General features: G+C 52.2%; 1 gene segment (V, D, J or C); it reads right to left on the bottom strand.

Moving 5' to 3' along the window:
- Positions 1-1,662: 1,662 nt before the first annotated feature.
- Positions 1,663-11,864, bottom strand: LOC121364891. The segment is given in 4 exon segments: positions 1,663-2,141; positions 4,064-4,102; positions 6,598-6,631; positions 11,634-11,864. Coding segments are annotated over 4 exon segments (612 nt in total).
- Between the last annotated feature and the right edge of the window lie 380 nt (positions 11,865-12,244).

Here is a 12,244-nt window from a genome sequence, read left to right as displayed (position 1 = left end):
AGGCCTCCTCTACCCTGCTGAGGAGGATAAAGCAGGATTAAAGCAAATGAAGCTGTTTTGGAGCAGCTCAGGTGGGCTCAGGGCCTGCTGCCAGCTCCCTGACAAAAAGCAAGAGAGAAGGGGCACTGTGCTCTCATATCAGTACAGGCTGGGGCATGAGGGAATTGACAACAGTCTTGCTACAAAGGATTTGGGGCAATCAGTGGATAATGACCTGGCAATGTGCACCTGCAGCCCAAAAAGCCAGAATATCCTGGGCTGCATCAAAAGCAGCGAGGGCAGGGGTTTGAGGGAGGGGATTCTCCCCCTGTACTCTGCTCTGGTGAGGCCCCACCTGCAGTGCTGTGTCCAGCGCTGGATCCCACAACACAAAAAGGACATGGACCCGTTTGGGTTAGTCTAGAGGAGGCCACAAAGATCTCAGAGCACTGGAGCACCTCTGCTATGAGGGAAAGATAGGAGAGTTGGGGCTGTTCAGCCTGGAGAGGAGAAGGCTCTGGCAAGACCTTATAGCAGCCTTTCAGTACTTGAAGGGGTTTTATAGGGCCTTTTAGCAGGCCCTGATGCAATTGGACAAGAGAGAATGTTTCTTAGCTAAAGAAAGGTCAGTTTAGGCTAGGTAAAATTAAGAAATTTTTTACTGTGAGAGTGGTGAGGTGTTGAAACAGGTAGCTGAGGGAAGCTGTGGATGTCCCATCCCTGGAAAGATTCAAGATCAAGCTGAAAGGGACTCTGAGCAACCTGATCTAGTTAATGTCCCTGTTCATTCCAGGAAGCTTGGACTCGATGACTTTTAAAGGTCCCTTCCAACCCAACCCAACCCCATTCTAGGGTTCTATGATTCTGTGTCCCCAGAAGACACTTGCAGGGACATGTGGCAACCCAAAGCCTGGAGCAAGGTGTTCCACTAGCACAGCCTGGGCAGGGGGATGTGCTGGGGCCATCCCCCCTTTCCCAAGAGGCTGGTGAGGGACACCTCCCCCAGAACTGCACACAGCATGGCTGGGTGTTCCCAGACCCTGTCCTGGAGTGGCTCCTGGCTGCCAGGGGGTGACAACAGCAGAGCACTGGTGCTTTCAGCACAGCACTGGCTTCCATGGGCATTGCCTTCCATGGGCAGGGCTGCAGGGAAACTTCCCCAGGGTTCTGCTGGGGATGGGGACAGGGCATGTGACATGCCGGAGTCCCAGTTGTCGTGGCACGGGGTGTGATGGACAGGCTGGTGCTTGTGCTTAACTGGCTACACTGGGACCCCCCATTCCGGGGAGCATGGGGGTGACAATGAAATGGGGACAGAGCCAGGCCTGTCGGCAGTGGACATGGCTGGCTGTGCCTCCACCACTGGCCACATGTGCCTGCAAGGCAGCTGGCACCCAGAGGAACACAAACAAGGGTCGAGGATGGCACAGCCAGGGCCGTGTGTTCAATGAGTGCACGGGGGCTTAGTGCAGGCTGTGCCCCAGGCTGCTCATTCCCTGTCTTGGCAGTGCCAGGGGGTTTCATTGGGGTCCCCAGGGTCGAGCAAAATCTTGGCAGAGCCCCTGCAATATGAGTGTGTGTGCACACATGTAGGTGTTCCCACCCCACCCTCCCTGCTGGGGCCACGGGGCTGATGCAAGGCCGAGCCGGGAGCGGCGCATTGGAAGGACACAGAGACAGGGATGCTGAGCCAGCGCTAGTTCAGTGTCGGTGTTTATTTGTGTGACACTCACAGTGGGGGACAGGAGCAGGGGACGGGCAGAGACATCTGCGGCAGGGGAGCCGCTGTTCCCAGAAGTGGGGAGGAGGGAGGGAGCCAGCAAAGGCCGGCGGGGCAGGTTAGTAGCACTCGGATCTGCTCACGGTCTTCTCCACGTTTCCAGCCACGTGCCTGACCTTGCACGAGACAGAATTGTATTTCTGCCACGTGGTGGCCTCCATCGACAGGTAACTGCTGGCCATGTACTGGCTGTTGCTCTGCTGCTGGGGCTGGCTGGTCTGCACACCACTGGTGATGGTGTTGCCATCAGCCACCCATTCCACCGTCACACTGCGTGGGTAGAAGTTCTCCATCAGGCACACCAGGGTGGCTTTGCCCTGTGACTCCATCTCCTCGGAGGATGGCGGGAAGAGGTGGACGGTGGGAGCAACCTGGGGCTGGCCTGCGAGGGACAAGAATGGTACAGGGTCAGAGAGGGCCCTGTCCCCCAGCCTGCCCTGCTGACCCTACCCAGAAACTCCCCACTTTCCCCACAGCCAGAGCTTATCACTCATAACCGTAATGTATTTAAATTTGGGATATATATATATATATATATATGCATATATGTGTGTCAATACACATATATCTCATATATGCTTGTATATATGTTTTATATACATTATATGCACATATATGTGCATATATGTATTACATATGATAGATATATACAGCTAATATACATAATATATATAAAGTGTACAATATACATAGATAGGTAGTCCATATCATATGAATAGATGTATAGTTATATAAAATGCATTTAACATGAATATTTATGCATTTCTGTATCTCATATATATAAAAAAAGATTTATTTTATATATATATACATATATATATGTATATATATATATATATATATATAAAATTGAATCTTAATTTTTTTTGCCATGAAGCCATTTCTTTCCTTTTGCAAGGTATTTTTCTTAAAAAACCCAAAATTTCACAGACAAACCATCCTGTTTTCTGCCCAGTTCTGCTTTCAGACATTTTTGTCTCTGAAAAACTACTACTAACCATAAAGCCATTTCTTTCCTTTTGCAAGGCATTTTTCTTAAAAAACCTAAAATTTCACAGACCAACCATCCTGTTTTCTGTCCAGTTCTGCTTTCAGACATTTTTGTCTCTGAAAAACTACTACTAAAAATCACCAAAGGAAGATGGAAAAAATACGTTTCTGGTGTGGTTCTGCTGCCTCCTACAATGTGCAGTGTTTCTATTTCTATCTTCACCTCTATTTCTATCTCTATCTCCATTTGAAAACCAAGACTACTCCATCATTAAATACTTTTTGATGAAGAAATGACCAAAGAACATTTTTCTTGATCTTAGCCCTGAGTAATTTGGTTCAAATTGGTATTTTTCACCAAATTCTTTAAAAAATTAGACAAAGACAGACAAACGACATTTCTGGCAGCATTTTCAGCCCAATAATCTCCATTTTTGACATGTCTTACCTGGACAATGGGCTCTTTAAGATACTCCTGGAATCTTTTGTCTAAGATTCCAGGGACGTTTTAACACGAAGTCAGGATGACTGTGGGCTGCTCAGAGCCGAGGAGAGGCTGTCCTTTCACAGCACCTGCACCCCTGGCCATGGGACCCCGCAGAAGAGCCCCTGCCCCTCACCAGGGGTGACAGACTTAGTCCTCAGGACTAAGAGTTGAGGACTTAGACTTTAGACTAACAAATTTCTTTGACAAAGACAAAAATCACATATTTTAGGGACCTAAACTTGAGTTTCCTTCCCCCTGAGACCTCAGACACATTTCCTGGACAAAATTTTAAGACTTTTCGATTAAGAAAATACGCCCTGATTCTCCGCGGCGCGCACAGAGCCGTCGGAGTCCGCAGGGACGAGACAGAGCCCCAAGGCCGGGCTTAGTGCCTGGCCCCAAACGGGCGGCAGACCCCAGCCTGGCGCCAAGTCCGAGAAAAAACCCCAAATCACCAAAAATCGACAAAATGTCAAAATTCCGCGGTGGGAAAGGGTCAATACACATATATCTCATATATGCTTGTATATATGTTTTATATACATTATATGCACATATATGTGCATATATGTATTACATATGATAGATATATACAGCTAATATACATAATATATATAAAGTGTACAATATACATAGATAGGTAGTCCATATCATATGAATAGATGTATAGTTATATAAAATGCATTTAACATGAATATTTATGCATTTCTGTATCTCATATATATAAAAAAAGATTTATTTTATATATATATACATATATATATGTATATATATATATATATATACGCGGTGGGAAAGGAAAGACCGAGGGGAAGTCGGCGACTCACCTGCGACGGTCAACGTCGTCCCGGCCCCGAATACACCACACAGTGACACAGGGCCATACTAAAACCTCCTGCCTCATGGCAGAGCAGTCCTGGACCCCATGGATGTGGGAGGATGGAGAGGATGGTCTGGAAACATCCCAGTGGGTGCAGTGGAATGAAGGTGATGGGATGGAGATGGCACGGTGGACACAGCAGGATGAAGGTGTGGGCGCAGCTGTACCTGTGGAGTTTTGGTCCTGGCTGGGCTCTTCAGTGCAGCTCCCACCACCAGCAATGGAGCTAATAGCTGAAGGTCTCTGCAGGCAACTTATTTGTATTAATATTTACCCTAAATATATGGAAAGGCAAGAGGTGGAGATGCCTACACAGAGCTGAGATAGCCAAGGAAGGGGTGAGCCAGAATGGGTTTCAGCTAAAACCAATTAACTTCAAATTTCCCTGTAAAGTCTTGGCTGCTTCTTTGAAAAATGTTTTTACAGTGTGGTGCCAATCCCACAGATTGGCAGATTCAGTGCTCAGCTTGGACCACTGAATGCCAACAGCACCAACGTAAATTGAACCCACAGATTTTCAAATGATGTGGTTTGTGCTAGTGGTTCTAGAAAGAGGCAGAGTCAGTGAACTTCCTGAGTCACAGGAACTCTATAAATAGTTCATTGTAAAACAGGTAATACTTCGAAGACTTTGTGGTTTGAAACACTTTCTCTTTCAGTGGTTTGCTTTGCCTCTGAGAAGGTTTATGCTTTTGTGCAAAGTCTGAAACTATCCAAAAAAGAAAAAACATCACTGAAATTGTATATGCAAAGCATTTAGCTGAAGCCACTGCCCTCTACTGTGGATGATCATTTTCTGAGCATTTCTCAGGCTCAGGGGTTTCGGTTTCATTTTGTGGGAGGATAAGAGGGGGACAGTTTTCAGCTCTTCAGTCCTGCTCTCCTTGGAGAGAGGCATGGAGGAGGACAGAGGCTGTGCTGGATGCAGCAGGGTGCTGCTGAAGGAGCTTTTGGCATTGCCATCAGAGCAGGAGATCTTGAAAGTCTCTCCCAGGCTGGCTGACACCTCAGATGGCTGACTCTGAGTTGCTGCCTGGACCAGGGAATGTAGAGAGGGAGAGGGGAGAAGAGGGGTGTCAGTCTGTGCCCCAGGACAGTCCTCTCTGACACAGGACAGGGTTCCTGTGCCAAAAAGTCCTGAGGGAATGGAGGGATCAGTGTTTCAGACAAAGCCCAAGGCCTGAGCTCAAGGCTAGGGCCCCATGAAGAGACCTGGCAGAGCATAAGGATGTGGCTGGCAGCAGAATGAGGTGGTGGGGCTGAGGACATGGCAATGCCAGGCACTGCAGAGCCCCAGGGCCTCCTTGTGCACAGCATGAGGCAAGCAGGAGGCCATTCAGAGCCAGTGGTCATGGAGGGGGCACATGAAGCTGCATCAAGCCCACAGGCCTGCTCAGCCCTGAGAGAGGGGACAGAGAAACTCCATCTTTAACTCCTTTGTTTCCAGAGGTCTATGCTCACTGTGGTAATGGTCCAGAGGCTCCTGGCACAGCTGGGCTGGGAGGCATCAGTAGGACCCTGGGCACCAGCCAGGGAGACCAGGAGAATCTTGGCTCTGGAGCACAGAGCTGGATGATATCCCAGGCCTGCAAGCGTTATACAGGCACTTGGAAAATGCCCTACATTTTTGTCATCCCTGAAGTGATGTGCAGGCCATGCAGTTGAACTGTGTGATCATTGAAGGCCTCTTCCATCTGAAATGGTCTGTTCAGTTCTATCCTATCTGCTCTCATCCACAAATGACAAGGAGAGGGCTGTAAGGATGGAGCTGTGTCAGTGGAAACAGCCACATTCATCACAGGGCAGAAAAAGGCAGGGCTGTGCCAGGGACCTGCCTCACCAAACAGGGACAGCAGAGGCTCCTAAAAGGCCCTTGCCATGGCAGGAAGACTTTGTATCCCATCCCCATTGCTCCGTTTCACCATGAGAACATCATCACTGCCATTTTGGTAACTACCACATTAACAGAACAGCCTTGTCCTGGGCTTGGACCCCAGAGATGGTTACTGTGCTCATGGAGCTGGGCTGGCATCTGGAGAAACCCAAAGGGACGGCTGGGGTCCCAAGTCATTGTAGTAGATCCCAATGACACAGGCACAGCCAGGAAACTTAGGTTGATACCAGTCACGGCTGCTGCCATCCCTGGAGCAGATGACTTTGATGGTTTGTCCCACAATGCTGACACCAAGCATTGTGTCAGCTGACAGAGCACTGCCTGGATCAGGGAACATGGAGAGAGGGAAAGGAGGCAGAAAAGAAGAAGGGGATCAGCCAGTCACCTGGAGCATGGCCCTCTCTGGTCAGGGGAACAGTGGAAGGACAAATCTGCCTGGGAGACCCTGGGCCATGACAGGGTTGCTGGGAGGTCATAACTTCCTCAAATGACAGAGGATGGGCACAATCTTGGGGCTCCAAGGGTAAGCTGAGGCAGGACGTTTTTGTACCACTTCCCCATTGCTCTGTGTCACGGTGCAGTAGTACTGCTGCTGTCATAGCTACCACAGAAATAGACAGCCTCGTCCTCGGCTTGGACCCCAGTGATGGTTAACGTGCCAGTGGAGCCGGACTTGGATCCGGAGAATCGCGAAGGGATGTCCGAGGGTCTCTTGTCATTGTAGTAGATCACAGTGACAGGGGCAGTGCCAGGGACCTTCTGCTGGTACCAGCCATAGCTGTAGCTGCTACCAGAGCAGGTGATCCTGACGGTGTCGCCGACCTTGGCCGATATCTCGGATGGCTGAGTCAGCGCTGCCTGGACCAGGGAACCTGGAGAGGGAGAGAAGAGAGGGGAGAAGAAGGGGGTCAGTCAGTGTCCCAGGAGCACAGGCCTGCCTGGGCAGCAGGATGGGATCCCTGTGCCCAAAGGCCCCATCCTGGCTCAGCAAGTTGGCCATGGCACCTGTGCTGTGGGCGAGCACCACGAAGAGAAGAGGGGCCCAGGCCATGGTTCAGTCCCACCGGCTCAGCGTCCCCAGAATGATGGGGCTGTGCCGTGGACCCTGACTCCTTTTTAAGCCCCCGCCCGCCCAGGACACGTCCCCTCCATGCAAATCCGACCCTGCGGTCACGGCCGGATCCTGCCCGCGCCTCTCTCCGCACATCCCTCCCTGCTCCACACCCAGCCCCACCACCCCAGATGTAGCAGAGCTTGTCCCCAGACACAAAGCAGAGACACCCCCCAGCTCTGAGCCTGAAACCCACAGCATTGACCCCCCTGTCCTCACACCAGGCTGAGTGGCGGCAGTGCCTAAGGAAGGGGGAGCTGGGCGCTGTGGCATGGGCATACAGGAGTACCTGCAGCTCCCAGTGATGGGACTGGAACAATGCCAAGCTCCACCATCCCCCAAATAATTTTTGGCATTTTTGCTCCCATGGGTGTTCCAGGCCTGTAAAGTACCCCTTTGCTCTCCTGCTTTTGTGCCCTGGCTCTTCCTCTGACAGCTGAGATCCATCACTCAAGACCAAGACCTTTGCTCTTCCCAGGCATTCACACCCCAGAACAATGGGAGCAGGCCAGCACTGAGCCAGGTCCAGCAATGCCTCCCCATTAGCTGATCATGAGCCCAGTGTGCTAGTGCGCCGTAGCCAGAGCTGGGACAGCTCCTGGTCAGTCCTGCTCCAACTCAGGGCACAGGGATCATGGCTGTCTTTGGCAGTCCCAACCCAGACAAAGAGTGGCTGCATCCCAGGAAATTCCCTCTCCCCCAGGACCCTCCCTGTCCCCGACTATGCTGCCCCCAGGGTGCCAAGGGCACCAGGAGCCTGGCTGGTATGGGCAGGGCAGGGCTGCAGGGCTATCTCCCTGTGAGTGGTATGGAGGGGACCTGCTGGAGCACAGCATGTGTCCCATAGCAGGAACTGCCACACAGGCACAGATGCTGCTCCATGTTGTGCCCGGGCAGCTTCAGGCAGCACCCGAGGGCACCCCACTGGGGCAACAGTGAGCCTGTGTGGCCCTTTTCCTGGTCTGGGAGTTACCATGGCCCTGATCACCACTGGTGTACCAGCCAGAAGAGAGAGAGCCTCCTCCTGCTTCTCCTCCTCCTCTGCTTGGACCCAGCCATGGGTAAATGTGGCCATGGAGGTGAGTGTGTTTCCAAGTGCTACATACCCCCTCCCAGAGTGCCAGGGAATGGGCAGGGACGTGGGGCTTTGAGGGAGTGCCAGGCTGAGACACCAGGCACAGCCACATTCAGTGCAGGGCAGCAAGGGCAGGGCCATGGTGGGTCCTGACCCCCATCAAGCAGGCACAGCAGAGACTCCTGAATGATACTTGCAATAGCGGGAGGTTTTTGCATCACTTCCCCAACTACTGCACTCCACTGTGGAAGCACTGCTGCTGTCCTCACCACCACAGAAATAGACAGCCTCGTCCTCGGCTTGGACCCCAGTGATGGTTAACGTGTTCGTGGAGCCGGAGGTGGATGCGGAGAATCGCGAAGGGATGTCCGAGGGTCTGTTGTTATTGTTGTAGATCACAGTGACAGGGCCAGTGCCAGGGACCTTCTGCTGGAACCAGCCATAAGCATTGTTGCTGCCCCTGCAGCAGTTCAAGGTGTTTTGCTACAGGCACATGGACACTGGGGACAGCTAAGCCAGAGCCATGTGAGAGCCATGGGCTGTGGCACAAGCTCTCCATGCCCAGCAAGAGCATCCAAGGCTCCTGGCAAATGCCCACATGCCCAGTCCTGAGCTGCCAGGGCAGCTGCAATGCTGCCAGGCCCTGGGCAGGACTCCGACTGTGGAGCAGGTATGTAGCAAAGTTGTTCTTGGGCAGCTCCACTGGCTGCAGCTCCTAACATTGTCCTAGACTCCTCTGCCCCTTACATGGGTATTGGGCAGTGAGGATGAGCCCAGGTCAGGGCTTCTGCAGCACCAGCACCCAGCCACTGGGAACATAGCCATAGAATCATGGAATGGTTTGAGTTGGAAGGGACATTAAATACCATCAACACTGCTGCTTTGGGCAGGGACACCTTTCACTAGACCAGGTTGCTCAAAGTTTCATCCAACCTTGCCTTGAACACTTCCAGGGATGGGTCATTCACAACTTCTCTGGGAAACCATCTCCAGTGCCACATCATGCTCAGAGTCACAGCCCTGAGACATGGAAAGGGAATGGAATGGAATGAAAAGGAAAGGGAATGGAAAATTCCCAAAGCTGGAGAGGTGCTCATGCCTGGTGGAGTGGAATGAGGCACAAAACCCAGCCTTTTTGACACTCAAGATCTCGCTTGCCTGTGGGACAGTGTCACCATGAGATCAGCACTGCTGCTGTTGAAGCTGCCACAGCAGCAGACAGCCTTGCCCTCAGCTTGAACACCAGTGACCCTCTGGAGCCAGACACACAACCAGAGAATCACAAAGGAATGTCCGAGGGTCTTGCGTCATCCCAGTAGATCACAGTGACAGGGGCAGTGCCAGGGACCTTCTGCTGGTACCAGCCATACTCATTGTTGCTCCCAGAGCATATCACCCAGACAGTTTGTCCCAGGTTAGCTGGCACCAAGGATCACAGACTGTACCAGGGAGCCTGGAGAGGGAGAGGTGAAAGGCAATAAGATGGGGTGAGCCATCGCCCTGGGAGCACATCCACACCCAGGCAGTATGACAGCCTCCTGTGCCCATGGTCCTCATGCCACAGTGGGACAAACAGGCTCAAGACAGAGAGGAAGATTAGAGACCCATGGCCCTGGAAGGAGAGCTGGCAGCAGCAGAGCAATAGAACATCACCCTCTGAGGGAAAGGGACGTGGTCATGGCTACAGAAACATGGGGGAATCAGGGCCCAGCCTGACCCAGGGCAATGCAGGAGAAGCAGCTTCAGCAGTAGCAGCTGCAGCAGCAGGAGGGAGCAGCCTGAAGCAAAAGGCAACAGGGCTGGAGATGAGGCAGTGGAATTCCTATTATGGGGACAGGGGAAAGAGTCCCCTCCTATGGGGACTTGTCATGCACATTCATGTGCTTAGGCAGGGGACAGGAACCTGCCTCAACTCCACTATCACAGCTTTGTTTGTCCATGAGAAAAAATGGCTCAAAACCTTCCTCTCCTGACACTGGTTTCTGTGTCTCACTTCCCCATTACTCATCATCATCAGTACTGCTGCTGTCCCAGTTACCACAGAAATAGACAGCCTCGTCCTCGGCTTGGACCCCAGTGATGGTTAACGTGCCCGTGGAGCTGGACCAGGATCCAGAGAATCGCGAAGGGATGTCCGAGGGTCTGTTGTTGCTGCCATAGATCAGAGTGACAGGGCCCAAGGCACCCCAGCACAGAGGCAGCAGGAGGAGGACATGGTCATCTGTAGCAAGATGTGATGCGTTGGGGGATAAAGCCACACTGATCTTTGCAGGGACAAGGACAATGACCTTCAAACATGGTGGAGAACAAGAGAACCCCCAGTTCTGTGGGGCAGTGAAAGAAGGACATTTGTAGCCCTTGCTGTACACAGGGGACAGGAACCTACCCCACAGCCAGCCAAAAGGGAGGACGGCTGAAATATTTTCTTTAGTTTTGGAGTCTGGAAATGCTTGGAATTCTCACTTCCTACTTTTTGTTGTCACTATACACCATAGCCACTACCGCTGCTGTCATCACCACCACAGAAATAGACAGCCTCATCCTCGGCTTGGACCCCAGCGATGGTTAATGTGGCCGTGGAGCCAGACTGGGATCCGGAGAATCGCGAAGGGATGTCCGAGGGTCTCTTGTTGTTTTCATAGATCACAGTGACAGGGCCAGTGCCAGGGACTTTCTGCTGATACCAGCCATAGTAGCTGCCACCCCCAGAGCAGGTGATTCCTGACTGTGTCTCCCACCTTGGCTGACACTGCGGATGGCTGAGTCACTGCTGCTGCCTGGACCAGGGAACCTGGAGAGGGAAAGGAGAGAGGGGAGAAGAGGCAGCCAGTTAGTGGCACAGGAGCACAGCCCTCCCCAGGCAGGGGAACAGTAATGGGACAATTCCACCTTCAGACACATGTGGGATACCCTGTGTGCAATCCCCACCCCGGGCACTCCTGTGGGATTGCTGTAGCCAGAGCCTGAAACCTCTCCCTGCCCACTGCCCCTTAGGGCACTCCTCATCCCAGGGACTGAGGCTGGACAGCCTGGGGACATGGCCTGCTGTGGACACCCAGCATCTGGGGCAGTTGGAGACATCCCAGCCCATGGACCAACAGGAAGTACATCCAAGCCAGCAGCCAGGGACTGCAAGGCAGGGTGTCCCTAGGCAGTGATAAGCTCTGTGTGGTTATAATGCATGACAAAGTAATGGGGACATCTTCAACACACTACGGCCACGAGACAGGATGTGGCATGAGGACAGAACTGCAGACAAGACCTGGTAAAACAAGAGCCAAAATAGCTGCAGGCACAAAGGGTAGGAACTGCCTATGCTCTGAAACTCTTCCTCACAAAGGGAAAGGTTCAGCAATCAAGAGGAGTAAAAAAATTACCCCACCATCACCAAGAGCCTGAGCAACACTGCTGTCACCACCACCACAGAAATAGACAGCCTCGTCCTCGGCTTGGACCCCAGTGATGGTTAACGTGGCCGTGGAGCCGGACAAGGATCCGGAGAATCGCGAAGGGATGTCCGAGGGTCTGTTGGTGTTATCGTAGATCACAGTGACAGGGGCAGTGCCAGGGACCTTCTGCTGGTACCAGCCATACCAGCTGCTGCTAGCTCCAGAGCAGGTGATCCTGACGGTGTCTCCCACCTTGGCTGACATCGAGGATGGCTGAGTCACTGCTGCTGCCTGGACCAGGGAACATGGAGAGGGAGAGGAGAAAGAGGAGGAGAGGGGGTCAGTCAGTGTCCCAGGAGAACAGACCTGCCTGTGGACCAAGGTTACAGGGAATGCCACAATCAGAGGAGAATGAACCCAGACACAGCCAAGAACATATTTGAGGAGTAGAGCCCAGGCTAAGGCATCTCAGCAGAGAGTCAGCTCTGGCAGATGAAGGTGGATGTGGTTAACAGTAGCAAGAGGCAGTGAGGTGTGGAACACAGCTACACCATGAGTTTTGTAGAAGTGAGGACAATGGTCCCCAGCCACAAAATTCTGTTCTCTGAGACAAAAAATGGTATTCATAGCTATGGTCATGCAGAGGAGACATAAACCTG

Source organism: Pyrgilauda ruficollis, unplaced genomic scaffold (assembly GCF_017590135.1).
Source record: "Pyrgilauda ruficollis isolate IOZ18807 unplaced genomic scaffold, ASM1759013v1 scaffold9, whole genome shotgun sequence".
Lineage (NCBI taxonomy): Eukaryota > Metazoa > Chordata > Aves > Passeriformes > Passeridae > Pyrgilauda > Pyrgilauda ruficollis.
The sequence above is the reverse complement of the archived record's forward strand: the minus strand, read 5'-3'. Positions and strand labels throughout refer to the sequence as shown.